Below are 20250 nucleotides of genomic sequence, written 5' to 3'. Positions count from 1 at the left end.
GGGGGCGGGGGGCAGAAACCTGGCACATAACCTGGGATGTTAAACAGAGAGCGCAGGGAAAGTGTGTTTCATATGTGCATTGTTTTCACAATCGTTCACACTTGCCAAAGTTTGGTTTGCATCAGAGGATGATTATACAATCCACAGTTTATGTTTTCTTCTGAAATACAGGGCAAAGGGAAGAGTGCAGGACTGATGGACTCTAGGGAACCCCATCCATCACCTTGTATGTGGGCATAGCTAACTGCTAGCATTAGGGTGACTCCTTGTAAGAGTCACATGTCCACAACTTCTTGGAGGTGCTCATACAATGTTTCCAGGTAGCCCCTGCAGTAACTGTGAAAGGCCCCATCTCCTAATGGTGCATGGCCCATTTGCAGTGTCAGGGGCACTGAAGAAAGATCTTAATGGCATCATCTAAAAATCATCCTTTACCATGAACGTAAGACTCTCTTCTGGGGTCACGGGAAGAGGATTCCAAGCAGATGTGCACCAGTCACTTCTTCTGATTATTAAAACAGTAGTGTTGCTGCTGCTGGTGGCAGCCAAGGCTGATGCCTACCGGGCACTGTACCAAGGACTTTGCATACATCCTCATATTTATTTCTTGGACAGGTGGCGAGACTTACCTAGACACACAACACAGTCAGTCATGAGTGAAGCCGGGACCTGAAACCAATACAAGCCTGAGCATTTCTATTAACAGGGAGCTCATTAGCACCCAAGGCGCTCCACAGCTACCTTTAAAGAGCTGCAGAGAGATTTTGGCTCATTATGAGAAATAAATTTCTGAGTACTCCCATGCTATGATAGTTGGAAGTGAGCTCTGTTCTGGAAAAAGACAATTACGGTGCTGTCTTTGGAATCACAGATGTCAAAATGCGATTTTGAAAAAGAAAGAAAAAAAAGGCTGGGGCAAGTCCAGTAGGAATCAACCCTTCTGTCTTTTTCCCACAGAAGTCTCTGCGAAAATCAAATCTCAAGCCCAATAGATTTTTTTTTACAAAATAGACTTGTAGCTGCTTTGCTTTCAGCAAGGACAAGATTCCATGCTCCAAGCCCCCATGGCTCCAGGTGCTCTCCTTTCTCCCTTTGGCACTCCAAGAAGTACAGTTAGAAAAACACTGATAGGAGTCCTACTCCTCACTGCAGAGATTTAAAAAAAAAAAAAAAAATCAGACCCCAAATCAGAGAGCTGGGTCCTAGCAAATCCCGATTGATCCTTATGACAGATATGCTAGACCCTTCACACATCAGCTTCCAGGACCTGGGCAGCATTTCTCTTTATGCTTTAATTTATGCTCCAAGGACTACCAGTTGCATGTACTTAAAGATGACATTGTTAATAACTATAGCTAATTCTTTTCAACAACTAAGAAAGATCAAGCATTGTTAATACCAGTTAAACACATAACAGGTATAAATGTATTTAAACTGTAGGAGGTAGATACTATTTAATTATTTCCCCATTTCACAGATGAGGAAACTGAGGTACAGAGAAATTAACGTGTCCAGTATGCAAAGGAACGAGGACAAACCCAGATTGGCCTGTGTCAAGCTTGTGTATTTTCAAGCACGCCACACACCGCCTCTCGTGCAAAAATAAGATGATGTTAGAGAAGAACAATTATCATTATCCCACCTTCCAGAGACACCCACTGTGAACAGGCATATAATCTTGTTGGCAATATTTGTTGAAATTTCCAATGGACAGGAGCCTCTTGCTGAGAATTTCATTTCTGGCTCAGATAAAGTCATTTCCTCTCATGGGCATTGCAATGAGAGCATCTGCGATCTACTTTATTTCTTTAGGAGATAATACGCATGAAAGAACTTTAAAAGCAAAACAAAGCAATAACCCATATCATGTCGCCATCCCATTACTTAGCACTCCCTCTTCAAAACAGTTTGCTTTTGAGGCCACTATACTAACTGCAATGCATCTGCCTGGACTTAGCAGAAGGAATGCTCTGTGGGACATTCCCTCTACCCAGACATCAAAAGAGGTTGGCAATGCAAGATTTGTCCAACCAAATTCCTCACTCAGTGAGACTTAGTCTAGTCCTATGACAGATGAGTTTCAAAATGGAGGGAGCACCAGACTCCCCTGGGCTGCTTGTTCAGGTGCAGACTCCTGGGCTCCACTCTGTTTCTAAGAATTCTATTCCAGCAGCTTTTGAGTCATCCCCAAATCTACATCAACAAATGAGTAAGATGACCCATCAAGCACAATTTAGAAAGTACCGGTTAGGCACTGTCCCTAAGAGCCCAGGAGCCCAAGGTGGCAAAGAGCTTAGCCCTTTATTTTGTGGTTATTCAAGAGACAACTCAAAACTTAGTTTGTTTCATTTTTATTATTCTTTTCTTTCTTTTTGTTTGGCAGCACCACGCTGAGCCACCAAGATAACACTCCAGTACTCCTTTATTCATTCAGAAAATTTATGAGTCGTGTCATTATGGTTAGTCTGGTGACTGACAGATGATGGCAGGCAAGCATTTACAACTTTTTGGCCATAACTTTTATACAGGAGAATTTAAAGCATGAAGTATTGTCAAAAGTTGCAACAAACATTTGTTGAATGCTTACTGTGAAGCAGGTGTTTTCTAAGAGCCTTACAGAGAGTCATTTAATCTTCACCAGCCCGTGACATAGGAACTATTCCTATCTCATTTTACAGATGTGGCAACTGAGGTACAGAGAGGTTAAGTAACTTGCCCAGGATCACACAGCTAGGTAGAGGTAGAGCATGATTTGACTCACTCATCCAACTTTGGAGCCAATGCTCTCAACCATGTTGACCACTAAGCACACGGTTATTTCCTTCCCTTGGCTTATGCAGCCCTGCCTGCCTGACCCACCACATACTTCTCTAGGCACCCCTGAAATCTCTCCTCTTCCTTCCCACCCGCCATAGGCATCACCATGGGTAGGCCTAAATATGCAGCATCCTCTTCTTTTTTACCCTCAGGGCTGTATTTAGGCTTTCCTTTTCCATGAAAGTTCTTCTACCCTGCAATGGACTGGATGTTTTTGTCCTCCTGAAATTCTTCTGTTCAGGCCCTAGTCTCCAATGTGATGGTATTAGGAGGCGGGGCTCTTGGGAGCTGGTTAGATCATGAGGGTGGAGCCCTGATTAATGAGATTAGTGCCATTATGAAAAAGGCCCAAGGGAGCTCAGGCATCCATTACACCCTATGAGGACACAGCGAGAAGACAGCTGTCCACAAACCAGGATGCGAGCCCTCACCAGACACCAAATCTGTCAGTGCCTTGGTCTTAGACTTCCCCACTCCAGAACTGAGAAAAATAAGTGTTGCTGTTTATAAGCCACCCAGTTAGTAGTATTTGAATGGATTAAGATACTGGCACTCTGAGAAGATTAAATAGAAAAATAAAGCAGAGAATACATCCATCTAAAGGGACACTCAGTAGAGGCTCTGAGTGCCAGGAGTGATGAGAAATGGAGAGGATACAGCAGCCAGGTCTTGAATCAAGGCGGCCAGCACTGTCACCACTGAACTACACTCAACTTTCCCTTAACAGCATCTGACTGCCCAGTGGCCTCCATTCCAGGGAACTGGGAAGAGCCCCAGCTTGGATTTTAAAGTCAGACAAGTGGCAGACACCCACCGTGTTCTGCATCAGGGCCATCTGCTCCCTGTCATCCAACAGCTTCACTCAGTGGCCCACCAGACTGCCTGCCCTGCTGCCTGGGGACTGACAACAACGTGAATATGTGGTTTGAGCACCAAAAAGCAGGCACTACCCAGGGCTCAACAGGACAAGGTCTACGGACATGCAGCAGAGTAATGGTGATGGGCTTGCACAGGCTCAGGAACAAATATACAGCTACCAGCAGGATCCTGCTACAGTTCACCTGTCATTGGCTAAAATCTTCAAAACAGCCAAAGGAAAACACAGATCATGGAAACCTCCTTACCACAATCACCTACTCCTCCAACAGTGTCCAATCCATCTTTGAAGCATTCTCTCGTAGCTCTCTATGTGATTAAGAAGGCAACAGGATGGCCTCTCTCCCTCCTCTCTCCAAATAAACAAAATTCTCGAGTCTTCTCCTCACTTCCCTCTCAGAGGTCAGTAAACATCACAGACTTTATTGCTAGATACCAAAAGAGCAGGAGAGGCAAACAACCCTTCACTTGACAACAGACAGCAGGAGCCAAGATGGTCTTCAGCCCCTGCATATTTAAATCTCATGGAGAATCTGAGACACTGACTTTTTGCCTCTCCACCCTTATCCCACCAAAATGAAGGGCATGGATAACAGAAATAAGTAACACAGGTACACGCAAATGATGCCTTTCCAGTGGAATAAGAGACTGTATTTTAATTTGAAATTAACCTGGAACTCTGTGGTGCTATAGAACACCGAATACTTGTAATGTAACCTACCTCAGTCCTTTGCCTTCCAATCACTGATTCTAGAACACCCAACGGCCTTTCAGCCCTAAGACATTCCCTAAGACATTTTATGTGACTCCTCTTGTAGTGATCTGAGAAAAGGACATGGCATTAACCATGTCAAAAGCTAAAGTTTCTGAAATGCGTTCTAAAGAGGGGTATGCAGTTACCTTTTGACTTTAAAGATTCTCTACCCCCATCTCCTCCCACTCTAAACCTTTAGAAAACTAATATTCAAGTGTTACTAGTGAAAGAATCTCTCTGGTCACATGTCTGCATTATATGAATGCACCATATTCTCTTTTTTTAATTATTATTTTCTCATCTGTCTCAAGATTTTTTTAAAGTCATTTGGCAACTGCACACTAGCTATGTTGGAGATAAAAGTGCAAGTCTGCATTAAAAAATAAAAATAAAGACTGCACACCCTAACTTGGATCAGCAAGATTTGTCTGGATGTGCCAGGAGAAAATTTTTTTTGATGTTCTGTGATTTTGCAGCCATTTAAATTTTATTAGCAATTACCAAGCGTGTTCCCACTGACTATATTTTGCAGTTACAGCCAAGTCCTGGCAATAAGAGCATGCCAGAATGACAGGGGCCCAGGCAACCTGACCACACTCATTCCAGAAACACAGAAACATGACCCCTGCCCCTCAGCTCAGAGCTATTTCATTAAGACTCTCCCTTCACAGGCAGAGAAAAGGCAGCACACACTGCTGATGATAATGAAGCTCTCTGGAAGTGGGGAAGAAGACTGGCGAGATGGAATGAAGCTGATATTTGTGCAAAATAATTGGTTTAAAAGATGACTTTAAGACGACTCCATGCCACTCACTTCTTAGCTGGTGACAATATTGGCATTTAAATTGGTAGTTTCCAAGAAAGCAGTGGCAGGTCTCAAACAACAGCTGCTATCACCTAGGAAGGACCAAGGGAGCTGGAAGAGGCCTGGTGGGATTCTTGCAGATGCTGTCCAAGTTTCCCTGTCACCACCAGAATAGGATCAGAATGGTAACAGCAGGGATATGTGATGGGAAATTTAACTAAATAATGAAACAAACTTTCTAAGAACTGGAGGATTTAGTCACTCCAGAAAATGAAACAGTCACTCTTCTCCTGGGAGTTACTTAATTGGATAAGTTCTTCTCAGTTTTTCTCTAGGCTCCAGGAAGCCTTATCTCAATAGACTTGACTCAACTTCTTCCCAACCAGAGTCTTGGGTCTTCTGTCCCAGCTTCAAGGGAGGGAGCCCCGGGATCTCAGGTAAATAGTCTGATTCTTCTCACCTCCGGGCAGTGGTTGGGGGTGTCAATGGGAACTCGACAGCACTATAGTTGGAGTGGGGCTCTCCATCCTAGGCTGTCCCCCAGCCCACTCCTCAGAACCAGACTATGACAAGCTCCCCGGGTTCCATCTCCTGAAAATGGTTCAGGGAAGGGAAGGGGCTAAGTTTGACTTATGTGCTGTCAACCTGAACATCCACAGTATTTCTGAAACAGAACTGTCACCTATTAGAAAGGAGAATCTATGGAGCATCACCCAGCTCATCTTTGACACCTGAAGGAGTCTGGATCAAAAACTCTTTGGCAACCCTAAAGGCTCTTCCTTTTAGGGCACAATGCATCCCTGAGGAAGGCAGAAGATGGAAAGCATATCACATTAAGTGCCTGCTATGCAGCAGGCGCCAGCACCTTCATATGTATTCTCACCCTGCCCCTTTTCACATCTGCTCCCATTTCCCAGATGAAGGAACTGAGATTCCAAGAAGAGAAGTGACTAGCTAGGGGCAGAGCTGGGACCTCCACACTGCCAGGAGTACAGCTGACATTGATGGAGTGCTTCCTCTGTGCCCGCTGCTGTTTGAAGGGTTTTCAAGGTTTCAGCTCATTTAATCCTCACAAAAATGCCAGGGGAGTTATGAGGAAACTGAGGTCAAGTACCTTGCCCAGGTTGCACAGCTCCCAGATGATGGAGCCAGGATTCAATACTGGTAGTGTTGGCTGCAGAGCCAGGTCCTTCTCACTTTGCACCCTGTCTGCTATCCTCTAAGCACAGCACCCAAAGGAAAACATAACACACACGGTACATTTATCTGTTTGGAAATGTTCAGCACCGTTGGCTGAAACATCATATGCTAACAATCAGAGAAAATTAGTGCATTTCATTGAATCCAAGATGCCACTAAGTGCAAAGCACACCACTATTTTATGCACAACTAACAAAGAAACAACTCTGCCAATTAAAGTAGACACTTGTTTTCTTAGACCATTGAAAACTGTGGGGAAAAAAATGTGTGTCTCGGAATTTTAAAAACACTGGAGGCCTTAGAATGATCAAGACGGTGAAATACAGGATAGACGCAGAATGGACATGGTTCTCTATGAGTGCAAAAAGTAACCTAATATCTGATTTCTCAAGAAAACCTGATAATCCTAATTTTTATGTGAAAGCTCTTGCTTTATAAACACTGGCAACTAATTTTTGTTTTTCGTGTCCTTGTGCAGGACAAACAAAACCTGACTGCAGTCCAAACTGGCTGGGACCCCCAGGTGGAACCCTCCTAGGTTCCAAGTGGGGCTGGACAGCGGAGAGCTGGTGACACTGTGCTTAGTCCACAGCAGCCCCCTCCAGCCCCAGAGCTACTAGAAGCACAGAACTTTCACAGACTGCTAGACACACTAACTAGCATTTAGAGTATCTTCACATTATGGAAATGGCCAAAGGAAGGCATCAGATTACAGAAGAAAAAAAGAGTACATCCAGCTGACTTTTAAAATATATGTATTTATTTATTTTCTCATTTGAATCAAACTTCTTAGGTATTCAAATCATCCCTGTTTTATTGACACACTTGGTTCTGTTCTATAACCACCATGCTACAAAGGCAGAGGTAAAACAATTAACAGCGATATTCCCCAAGTGAATGCAGTGAGCATCCACACAGCATCGGGACTGCCAGGCAGCTGAGTTTGCAAAGGCCTCCTCCGGTGGTAGCTGCTGGTCACTGGGGAGCTTCATCTCCTCAATATTTACCCAGTGTAGCAGGTTGAACAGTGCCCTGGGACCTGTGAATGTGACCTTATATTTGGAAATCGGGTCTTTGCTGATCTAATGAAGTTAAGATAAAGTCATACTAGATTAGGGTGGGTCTTAAACCAATGATCAGTGTCCTTAAAAAAGAAATTTGGACAAAAAAGCAAAGAGACACAGGGACAGAACCATGGGATGACAGAGGCAGAGACGGGAGTGATGCATCTACAAGCCGAAGAACACAATGATGGACAGTGTATTAGTCTGTTCTTATGCTGCTAATAAAGACATACCTGAAACTGGGTAATTTATAAAGAAAAAGAGGTTTAATGGACTCAGTTCCACATGGCTGGGGAGGCCTCACAATCATGGCAGAAGGCAAAGAAGGAGAAAAGCCACGTTTTACATGGCAGCATGCAACAGAGCTTGTACAGGGGAACCCCATTTATAAAACCATCAGATCAGACTGGATAAAGAAAATGTGGCACATATACACCATGGAATACTATGCAGCCATAAAAAAGAATGAGTTCACGTCCTTTGCAGGGACATGGATGAAGCTGGAAGCCATCATTCTCAGCAAACTATCACAAGAACAGAAAGTCAAACACTGCATGTTCTCACTCATAAGTGGGAGTAGAACAATGGGTACACATGGACACAGGGAGGGGAACATCACACACTGTGGCCTATTGGGGGTGGGGGCTGAGGGGAGGGAGAGCATCAGGACAAATACCTAATATGCATGCGGGACTTAAAACCTAGATGACGGGTTGATGGGTGCAGGAAACCACCATGGCACATGTATACCTATGTAACAAACTTGCACTTTCTGCACATGTATCCCAGAACTTAAAATTTAAAAAGAACTTACCATGTAACCAAAAACCACCTGTTCCGCAAAACTACTGAAATGAATTTTTTAAAAATGAAACAAACAAAAAAAAAAACCCCATCAGATCTCATGAGACTTATTCACTATCACGAGAATAGTACAGGAAAAACCCACCCCCATGATTCAATGACCTCCCACCAGGTCCAGCCCATGACCACGTGGGGATTATTACAATTCAAGGTGAGATTTGGGTGGGGACACAGAGCCAAACCGTATTAGAAAGCAAATCAGTAGAAGTGAGGACAAGGTAAGGAAGGATCCTCCCCTAGAACCTTCAGAGAAACCATGGCCGGGTGGACACCTTGCTTTAGACACCTAGCCTCTAGAACTGTGAAAGAATAAGTATCTGTTGTTCTAAGCCACCCAGTTTGTGGTATTTTGTTACAGCAGCCCTAGGAAACTAATAAAACTGGAAAGATTTGGAGCACTTTGTACTTCTCCACTTAGTGTAAAATTACCAACATCTTCAAAAATCTACCAGGGGCCTTTAAGAAAACTTTGCGTACAGTCAAATGCATGTTAAGTGTAGCCTGACAACCTGGAAATGTCCATATGTAGGTGGGTGCCTATCAGATGCCCACCCGAAACTTCATGCTGTGATTCCAACATCTGAACTGAAAGTCTGTCCTCACCACAGGCCACGAGGCACAAAGAGCACATCTAGAGTGGCAAGAAGGAATCAGGAAGACAGTAATTTTGCAAGTTCTAGGCCTACAATGCTGAAGGCCACAGGGAGTGGTGCTGACTTCAGGTCAGTGTGGTGAAGGTGGAAGAGACTACATACTCATGGCGGCTGAGAAGCCTGAGCGCTGAAGCAAAACATCATCATTAAAATCCACTTAGGTGTTTAATTGTGCAGGGCTCCAGCAGAGCTGAGAACAGCCGAAGGCAGCCACTCTGGGGCTACTGCAGGTCCATTAAGACACAGGTCCCCATCTGAATGCAGAGGAGGTACCTCCAAGCTTCCTTCTCTGCAACCTCAAGAGCCTGGCTCACCCCAGCCCCTCAAATGTTTGTTTCCTTCCCTTTTGCACCAGTTTGGGTGTCTGGCTGGCTCCCTGGAGCTCTAAGCTAAAAGCAATTTCATGCAAGCTCATGAATGTGTGTTCAAGACTGGACAGTGAAAAGCAGATATTGACCTAGCAGATGAAGGTGTTTCCATGGCACAGGCTCTCAAACTAAGAGCAAGAAAAGACCGGGTGCGGGAAGGGGAAGTGGAGGAGGGAGGTGTCGGGAACAGGGGAGTAATAACTCCCAGCATTGCGCTGGCCAGGAAATGTCACCAGCATGCGTTTGAGGGAATAGGGTCAGCTAGCATTCACCGAATGCTTAACTCACACCAGGCACCAGCTACAAGCCTCACAATAGCTCATGTCAGACTCACAGAGCTGATCTGCACCTTGTCTGCACCAGGAAACAATACGTATTGTTTAAATCCACTCCTTTCTAACTGGCTTAGGGCCTGGACACAGCGCTTACTAGATGTTTGAAGTATCACCCCCGAAATATCACACCTCTGTGATAGGCACTGCTATTACCTCCATTTTACAGATGAGGAAACAGGTGCATGGTAAGCCCCACGACTGCAAACATCATAAATGGAAGCTGTGGGGAGAACTCAGTACTGTCTGGGCCCAAAGCCCCTGTTCTTAACCATAGGATTTATGGTTTTGAATTTAAGACTAAAGAAATTCAGTGAAGTGAGGATCATGCCAGGAATTAGGTGAGACATTTAAAAACCAAATACAAACAGAATGACTCAATAAGAAAAGAGGCAACGCTAATATACATAGGTCTTGGATTTCCTCCATACCATAAGTGCTGTGAAAGAGCACGTCTTTTCATTCTGAAGTGTTTAATGGACAGATCTTTAAACCACGATGATATTCTCTAGACCCTTTGGAGCGCCAGTTATGTTTTCTGAGGCTCAGCTCCTTCAGAAGGCCTTTGGAATTCAGCCCTTAGCTAGCAGTGGCTTGCCAAGAACCAAGATGCGGGAAAAAAACCGGACACCTCACTCATATGAGAAAGCAGTGGGCCTCCAGAAGAAACAGAGGGCATGACTCTTCCCGAGAGGCTGGGCAGTAGGGGGGTTAAGAAAAGGTCCACGTGGACTGGGCAGAGGCCGGCTTCTGGTGATGGTGGTCACTCCTTGGCTTGCGGGTGCCTCCCTCCAGTCTCTGCCTCTGTTGTCACATGGTCTTCTTCCCTCATATCTTCATATTCTTATAATGACAACATTCACACTGGATTAAGGGCCCATTCTACTCCAGTACAACTTCATCTTAACTAATTACATCCACAAGGACCCCCATTTCCAAATAAGGTCACATTCTAAGATATAGGAGTTCAGATTTCAACATATCCTATATCCTTTTGGAAGACACAATTTGACCCATAACAGTGAGATTCTTACTTGCAAATTGTTAAAGGAAAAAGTGAAAGCAGGATGTCTGCAGATGTCAGTCTGTTAGGCAGCTGCAGGAAGCTATCATTCACTGTATAATAATTTTGGGGGTTTGTTTTGAGATAAGGTCTCACTCTGTCACTCAGGCTGGAGTGCAGTGGCACAATCTCAGCTCACTGCAACCTCCACCTCCCGGGTTCAAGTAAATCTTGTGCCTCAGTCTCCCGAGTAGCTGGGATTACAGGTTCCCGCCACCACATCTGGCTAATTTTTGTATTTTTAGTAGAGTCAGGATTTCACCATGTTGCCCAGGCTGATCTCAAATTCCTGGGCTCAAGGGATCCGCCCGTCTCAGCCTCCCAAAGTGCTGGGATTACAGGCATAAGCCACCAAGCCCAGCCTATAATAATTTATTTTTTAAAACAAAAGAGATAGGTTGATAGTCATATTAGTTTGCTAGGGCTGCCATAACCAAGTACCACAAATTGGACAGCTTCAACCACAGAATTTATTGTCTCACAGTTCTGATGGCCAGGAGTCTGAAATCAAGGTGCTAGCAGGCTTGACTCCCTCTGGGGGCTGTGAGGGAAGGATCTGTTTCAGGCCCTCTCCTTGGATTGTAGATAGCTGCCTTCTTGCTACAAGTCTTCACATCGTCTCCCCTCTGTACATATTTCTGTGTCCAAATTTCCCCTTTTTATAAGGACATGAGTCATATTGGATTAGGACCCACCTAATGACTTCATTTTTACTTGGTTATCTTTATAAAACCCCATCTTTAAATAAAGTCACATTCTGAAATAGTAGGGGTTAGGACTCCAACACAGGAAAATTGTGGGGGAAGGTTGGGCTACAATTCAACGCAAAATGATAGTGCTGTGCCAGTTCTGCTTTCTACACAGTGATGGGGAGACCTGAGCCCGCTGCAGCTGCACACAGTGACTGACAGGCTGCCTCCCTAAGCCACAGCCCATCAGCCAACACATCCCCTTCTTTGAGAAATGACAGAACAGTCCAAGAGAAGAAGCAGCAAGCTCTATCCATCCTATGAAAGCTTCCTAGCCTGGGCGTGGTGCCTCACGCCTGTAATCCCAGCACTTTGGGAGGCCGAGGCGGGCGGATTACCAGGTCAGGAGTTTGAGACCATCCTGGCTAACACAGTGAAACCCCGTCTCTACTAAAAAAATACAAAAAAAACTAGCTGGGCGTGGTGGTGGGTGTCTGTAGTCCCAGCTACTCAGGAGGCTGAGGCAGGAAAACGGCGTGAACCTGGGAGGTGGAGCTTGCAGTGAGCCAAGATCGTGCCACTGCACTCCAGCCTGGGTGACACAGCGAGACTCCGTCTCAAAAAAAGAAAAAAAGAAAGCTTCCTGATTTCCAGAGGCATTTTGTGTGTGGAGCCGGTATTAGGTGCCCTAGAGAAACAGCCGAATTCCTGGTAAAGCTTAGTAAAGGTAAAGGATAACTCAGAATCCAGCTTTTTCCCACATATCTACTTGCCCTGTAGTGTGAGGTTAAAAGAAAATATAGGTGGCACCACCTAGAGGCAGAAGACGAGGAAGATGCTAAAAAGGAAAGAGGAAGAGTATGGAGCCTGAACAATCTCAACCCCAGCTTTCTTGCTCTTTTATATTTCTTGGTGATCATTTGCCCAAACTTGCCCTCTCAACCCTATCTCATGGATTTATGCCTTCACACCAGAGCAGTAATAACACATGTTCAAGAAATGGTCAGGAACAGTAAAAGCAAGTAAAATTCAAATCCCATTTTTGCACCTACTTTCCTATAGGATTTGGAGATTCGTTAATATTTTATCATTTGACAAAGTCCTCAAATGTATCCCTCCTCCACACCTCCCCCCGACCAAACACACCCATCAAACATAAACGGCCAAGTCTGTAAACGCAAAGCCAAAGACATCAATCGGTGTAACTTTGCAAAGGAGAAAATGAACCACCTTGGGAAGAGGACCCCAAACATTCAGGATCCCCGCAACCACTTGGTTAGAACACAGACAGATGGCAGCTAACATCGACACAGAACTGGAAAAAGATCTTAAGGCTCTTGACTCCCAGTCCCCTGTGGGTTCTGGAAATTTGGATTGCTGCTTTATTACAGAAGGCAGCACTAATCAAAGGACAGTCTCTTCAAGGAAAACATTTCAGAAACTCCCGGGACTAACAGTCATGTAAATATTCATTTCCATAAGAAACCATTATCGATGTTTTTAGAATCTTTTTATAAAGCAGGTTCGACATGATAATATGTCATGACAGCAATAAGATTCCATTTCAGCAGGGTAACAGATAACTGGAGAAAAGACTGAAAGCCCCCACTGGGGGTCTCTGACAGAAGAAGGTTATGCAGACTTATTTTCTAGGCCAACAGGCAAGCTCCATGGAATCGCTCTACTGCTCAATTTCCTCATCTGGAGATGACACCAACCCTTTACTAATAAGGCTTCTGCAACGATCAAATGAATCAATAGAATGTAAAATGCCTGGGACAGTGTGGCCTAGAGGAAGCTCTAATAAGCTCTCCTCATAATCAGGACTTTCACGGTGCCTCCTTGTTTTTCTAAAACATTATCTTTATTCCTTTTATTTTAAAGCTATTTGGATAAAACTCTCTCTGAGGGCATTCCACTAACCAAGAACAGAAATACACTCTAAGTGTCCCCAAATGAGCCCCTTCTATAGATTCAAGAGGCAGAAAATCCAATGTCTTAACTCCGCTGGAAATTAATTTTAGTCCATCAATAGGTATCTCACAAAGAAATAAAACTGGTAAGTAGAGGTAAGGGAAAACAATCTCGCTGGATAATTTTTTTAAATTAAAAAAAAAAGTAACTGTTTTCAATTATTAAATGAACCAGAAAAATATTTTTTAAAGATGTTACCCAGGGCTGCCAAGACTAAAATAAAGTCATAGTTTTCACATGTTGCCAGCAAACTAGTGCAAAACTTTAGCAAAACAAGTGGGCAGTCGGTGTCAAGAGCCAAGAAAAGGTGCCTTCCCTCTAACCCAGTAATTTTAATTCTGAGAATTGAGCCTAAGCAAATTTCTCAAAACAGAGGGAAAGTCATGTCCACCCTCCTGTTCACAAGTGAGCACTGTTTCCCATAGTGGAAAACTGGAAAGAAGAGAAATGCCAAATTATGTGTAGATAAACCATAGTATAGCAAGTTAATGGCACTAAAAATGACAAAGAGAAAAATGGGGGAAGATACAGAAAAAAATGTTAACAGGTTGAAACTGAAATGTTACATGAAAAAATGTCAAAATATAAAACTGTACACCCCTGGCGATTACACTGGGGAAAAGCCTGAATGAGAACTTCCAGAATGCCAATAGTGGATCTGAGTACAGATGCTTTTCCTCCTTCTCTGCCCTCAGTTTTTACAATATGTGGTCTTATTACCTCCACGATAAAATTTAAAAAAAATTCTTCCTGTGTGGTAAAATCCTTCCTCTGCTGTGGATACAGAAGAGCTGCTCACTGCCTCATATCCCACCATGACACACCTCTGCAGGCTCTTTCTTGCCCTTTGAAAAGGGCAAGAATTCTCTCTTTTTTAAGAAGCGTATTATCTTCCCAATGCCAAAGCTCCACAGGGCACTTGAAGTAATCGCCTCTCTTTGAGGCGAGAACACTGCCACCTTCACTCACCTCCCCTTCAGTACCCAGTTGTTCCAAAGAATCAGAGAAAGGGCTTTGTAGCTCATGAGCAAGACACAGAACCAGTCTCCCTCCCTCCGGGAAGGTGGCAGGAATTCCACATCAGCCGTTCCAATCATCCTTGAAAAGGTGGTCAAGTTGGTCACCCTGGAGACCTCAGCCCTGTCCACCCTGGCTCTGGCTGAAACCATTGTATATTTCCGTGATCTGGTTAAGCATAAGTTCCTTAAACGATCCTAAACATTTTGATCAGCAGAAGTAAAAGTGCGGAAGAGAGTGAAACAGAAGAGACTGAAACACAGGGGGATGGTTAACTTACAGTGTCTCTACCTGGTAGAGCATTAGGCAGCCTCCCAAAACAACTGTGAATCCTCAATATAGAATGTGGCCAAGGGCCTCTAATGTTAAGTAGAAAAAAGCAGGTAATTGAACCGTATTTCCCCATGACAACAACCAAATAAAATAGTTGGTACAGATTTAACCAATAACAGTTAATGTTTATAAGCCACTTACTATATACAGGCACTGCACTGCATGCTTCATACAGGTTAAAACTTCACAACAGTGTTAAGTATCAGAAGCCTTATTACCCCTGTTTTGGAGAGGAGGAAATTGAGGCACCAGGAGGTTAAAGAATTCTCTTTAATTCTCCCAAAGGCTAAAGTTTAGAACATGCTGGTAAGTTTCCCACGATCATACAGCCCCCTAAGGGGGAAGAAGGGCTCAGATTTTGACACAAATAGGCCTTCTCAAGGGCTCACACCCTCAAGTCCTAGGCTGGAAGGGAATATATAAGAAATGTTAAATGAAAGTAGAATTTGTTTTAGAAAAGGGACTTTTTCTCCTTCCCTGTACTATCTAAACTTTCTAATGTTCTGTTTTCACATTTTAAAGCCAAAAAAGAAGGGCTACAGAGAGAGGTCAATATATGTTTGGGGCGCATGGTTTTTTAATTATGTTTTGCTCAAAAGACTACATAAATGCCACTCAAATCTCCACCACACTTGGGTACTAAAGGTAGGAAGTCAGGAGAAAAAACTAATGGAGAATAGCCAAGAATGAGCCTGTTCCAAACCAAACCAAGCAGCTCTAGGCAGCTGCCAGCAACATCTTTTTTAAAAAAATATTTGCTCTCCACCATGTCTTCCCATTTGAGCATGAATTCTAAAATCATGAGATTTTGTGACAGGACACAGAATGTCAGAGATTGCACTAGTATCACACAGCTGCTACTGACAAAGCTGGGAATACGACTTAGGAATTATTAACTCCTTAACCCTGCATTCTTTCAGAAACATCATGTCCCAAATATTCCCAGGTCAGCTAACAACAATCCACACGTGCCAAAGGTCAAATATACACCATATCTCAAAAATGGTAACTTGGCACACTTGTATAGTGTTTAATAAATCCTTAAAACCAGACAGATGACAGAGCTCACACATACTATGTCATTTGCTCAGATTACTAATGTTATAGCTCTAGTAATTCTGAGGCCATGTTAGAAACAGAGAAAAGCTAAACTAGACATAATACTTTTACAAAATGATTCTATAGGCCGGGCTTGGTGGCTCACACCTGTAACCTGTAATCCCAGCACGTTGGGAGGCAGAGGTAGGTGGATTGCTTGAGCTCAGGGGTTCAAGAGCAACCAGGGCAACACGGTGAAACCCTGTCTCTACAAAAAATAAAAATACATTAGCCAGGCGTGATGGCGCACTCCTGTGCTCCCAGTTACTGGGGGGACAAAGTGGGAGAATCACTTGAGCCCAGGAGGTCGAGGCTGCAGTGAGCTGTGATCATGCCATTGTATTCCAGCCTGGGCTGGAAGATAACAAACAGACAGTTCTGCAAAAATAAAAATTCACATGTATAGTCATCAATTCAGAAGGGTCACATGCAACAAGCAGTATGAAGTATTCTCCCCAAAAAACACACCTCAATTTTCCCATCCCAAAAACTTCTCTGAAGGGCAGGAGCAGGCACTGGGGACACGGGACCCCTTGGATGGGCGAAGGGCCAGTTTCAGAGGGGGCAGCTTGCTCCAGAGGTATGTGAACTCCAAAGCCAGTGCCCCTTTCCGTGCGTCAACAGACAGGGGCCCCAAACTCTGGTCAGAGGTACCCCTTCCTGTGCGTCAACAGACGGGGGCCCCAAATTCCGGTCAGAGATATGTTAAAAATTCAAATGATTGGCTGGGCGTGGTGGCTCACGCCTGTCATCCCAGCACTTTGGGAGGCTCAGGTGGGCGGATCATGAGGTCAGGAGTTTGAGACCAGCCTGGCCAATATGGTAAAACCCCGTCTCTACTAAAAATACAAAAATTAGTCGGGCGCAGTGGTGGGTGCCTATAATCCCAGCTACTCAGAAGGCTGAGGCAGGAGAATTGCTTGAACCTGGGAGGTGGGGGTTATAGTGAGCCAAGATCGCACCACTACACTCCAGCCCCGGGTGACACAGCAAGACTCCATTTTGGGGAGAAAAAAAAAAAAGAGAAGTTCAAATGATTAACCTGTCCTCAGCTGTTTCCTCAGCTGGCTTCCAGGGAGACAGCAGGCTCAGAGCCAGGACACACAGTTCTCCTGTCAGACAGGCCACGTGGCCCGGTGCCCAAAGCACACGGAAGAGCCAGGAACCATCGTCTAGTCATGTGGTCTCAAGGCAATCCCCTGTGAGACAACACTGTGCCCACCACCTGTCAGTCATGTTTCCTACCTACCAGGGCACCCAGGAGGACAACCACATAGGGCACATGGCCAGGCTCACTCTGCAGAGACAAACTGAAGAGTAAGAGAAATACACCTCTGCAGGGCAGGGAGCAGGATCATTTGACACCACGGACCCTCTCAACTCACATCCCCGTGCCTCTCTTCTCGTAGATGACCATCAACCCAACTCTCACACATGTTTCGGTGGCACAAAACAGGCAAAGGGCTGAAAAGGAGGTGGGGTGGGGAGGATCACAAAACCATCTGACCCTGGTGGTGCCCATTAGGAGATGATGTCCCCAGCAAAGGCTCAAGCCCTATCTATTGGCAGAGGAAAGGGGATGGGAAAGCACGTTACTATGTATTCAGTGCCAACTCCATGCTGGATACTTGGTGGGATGCTATGCCTCATTTAATCATCAAGAAGATTCCACGGTGCTCTGTAAGATGGTCACCAGCATGGACCCTGGAGTCAGGCAGCCCTGGGTTCCCACGTCCAATGTGCCACTAGCTGGTTTTAAGGTGCTGCAGCCATATAACCTCTGGGATGCTCAGTTGGATCGTATATAAAATGAAGGCAAGGACGGGACTCCAGGGTAGGGATTAGCAGAGCCTGATGGTAAAACCTTCTGCTCTCTCAAAGCATTGGCTCCACCTCCACCAAGATCCCTGTGTCTACACTGATCATGTGACACTGAGATGGAGATACAGCAGAGAAGCAGGACTGCTGGCAAGAGGCACAAAACCACCAGCTTGCAGGAAGCAGAGTGTGCAGGGTCTAAGCCAGCGCAGGACCTGCTCCCCTCTGCCCCAGGATGGCTGCCACCCCACCCCAGCAAAGGGCCAGGCCACTCACGGCACTCCTTCTCATCACTCTTGTCGAAGCAGTCAGGCAGCCCGTCACACTGCCAGGCGCCCGGGATGCACCGTCCATTGCTGCACATGAAGTTGCCTGGTATGTTGCACTCGTTGGTAAAGTTGTTCCCGGGGAGCAGCTGGCTCTCTGTTGGAGAGAGGGGACAGGTCAGATGGCACAACAACAGTAGGGACCTGAGTGCCCCTCAGCTGAAAGGTGTGTGGTTCGGTATAGGTGAGACTTCCGGTAGGTGACTCAATCTCTCTGACCTTCAGTTTCCTCATCTGTGAAATGGACTAATAATCTGCCCCACTCCACCTCCAGAGATTCTGAGAGGACTAAATGGAGAAATACAGGGAACAAACACACTTAAATGTCGAGCACAAAATGGGTGTTCACTGACTTTTTTTCTTTCTCCATCAAAGACTGGTTGTAAACTCCAACTGTTCTTTTCTGGCCCATCAGCAGTGATTAAAAATTAAAATTCCAGACAGGAGTGAGCACTGGACTCCCAATGTCTCCAACAGTAGGAACTGTAAGATCTTTCCAGGCCTCAGACTCTGTAGCCCTTACAATCACAGAATCCTTGAAGCTGGGCCAAGTTGGCAGAAATACTGGGAGATCATTTCACTCTAGGAAACAGGAGCCCAGACCTATAAAACCAACCTGCCTGAGGTCGCACAGGTAGAAAAGGCCGCACTGAATCTTGAACTCCGGATTTGTAACCTCCACGAGGGTCCCAAGGTCACGAAATTGCCTGCCAAGAGTTACTGGAGGCTGAGAACCAAGCTGCAAGTTTAGATTCAACTCCACTGAACATAGTCATAAAGTGCCAAAGTCCCCAACCCAAACAGCCAACTCTCAGGCTGGAAAGCAAATAGAGAAGGCCAGTGCTGTGGCGGTGGAGGTGGGCAGGGTGCCGAGTTCATCTACCAGTGGACCCTGGGGGCAGATTTTCAAGGCAGCCAGGATCTGATCGATCTGACCAGTCTGAGCCATTGTGATCAATGGCTGGGGGACAAGGAGCCATGTGAGTAAAAGAGTTTTGAGGAAAAGCAGGGAAAAAAAAAAAAAAAAAAAGACCAGTCCTTCAGCACACCGCAGCTCCAGAGCTCCCTCCTGAGTCATTCCATAAGCATTTACTGGTCATTTATGACCAGATACTTGTGCTATGTTCTAAAGATACAGAGATAAAGCCTAGGGCTTATTATACCTTTAGGCTGGAAAGGCACACACAGCAAAATAAGAACAGTGATGTCTAGACCTGCCTGGAGGTAGCAGCAGAAGAGAAGGGTCCATGATTCTCTTTCAAAAACCTTGCCAAGGAGAAGCATCTCTAGATCTCCAGATACCTAACATCATATCCGCCTACAGGCCACTATCCTTTATGTGTGCTATTCTTTTTTACCAGGGATGCCCTTCGGCCTGCTGGGTCTCCTAGTAAATCCCTACACACCCTTAAGCAAACGAATATGTCGCCTTTCCTCTGACGTGTTACCTGGCTTCTCCAAACACAGATGAGCACTAACTCTGTAGTCTGGTGATAGTACCACTGGGGTGATACTAAAAATATTTTATAACTAAAACAAGCAGGTAATAACCAATTACAATGGACATCGTCACAGGCAAGCAATACCCCACCGGCCTTGGTGCCATGGAATTTCTCTTGTAGACTATCTGCTGCATTATACAGAATTAATAATGCACAAGCATGTTTCATTACTGAAAGTGAGCTTTCATCACTCACTGGAGAACTCTAGGAGAGAAGCTACAATGAGGGGCTCTACCCTGCCCAACTGCCCACATCAGAACTCTAGAATAATCTCCCTTGTCCCCTCCTCAGTCTATCAACTCCTACATGTGGCCAGTCCCCGACTCTCCATTGCCACAGCTGCGACTCCAGCCGAAGCAGCCACCCTCTCTTACGGGGACTGCTACGCAGCACAACTTCCCAACTTGGCCTTCCTGCCTCCCATCTTGCCCCCCTCCAACCCACTCTCCTCTCTGCGGCCAGAAGGATCTGTCTAAACACCAAGTCAACCATTTCTTAACTTTTAAAGGTCATTGAATGGCTCCCTGGTGTTCTTAAGACAAAGTCAAAATTCAAATAACTCAAAAAAGATTCCGAGAAAGAGGGTAGCATCTACAGTGGATGCTGATAGACACAGATAAAAACTAAGCACCCCTCAGGTCTAGAGAACAGTGTCAGCAAAGACTCTGTGCAGGAAGATGTAGCCCAGAACATGGAA

General features: G+C 45.1%; 1 protein-coding gene across 1 annotated transcript in view; it reads right to left on the bottom strand.

Moving 5' to 3' along the window:
• The window catches only part of LDLRAD3 (low density lipoprotein receptor class A domain containing 3), a 197467-nt gene extending 179322 nt beyond the window's left edge, over nucleotides 1-18145 (bottom strand). Inside the window, 1 exon segment of the mRNA XM_017881627.1 lies at nucleotides 18002-18145. Within this exon segment, the coding sequence (XP_017737116.1) occupies nucleotides 18002-18089 (88 nt within the window). The 5' untranslated portion in view covers nucleotides 18090-18145.
• Nucleotides 18146-20250: the final 2105 nt, after the last annotated feature.

The sequence above is a fragment of the Rhinopithecus bieti genome, unplaced genomic scaffold, assembly GCF_001698545.2.
Source record: "Rhinopithecus bieti isolate Rb0 unplaced genomic scaffold, ASM169854v2 scaffold_12859, whole genome shotgun sequence".
NCBI classification, from domain to species: domain Eukaryota; kingdom Metazoa; phylum Chordata; class Mammalia; order Primates; family Cercopithecidae; genus Rhinopithecus; species Rhinopithecus bieti.
Note: the sequence above shows the minus strand (reverse complement) of the source record. Positions and strands in the feature narration are given on the sequence as shown.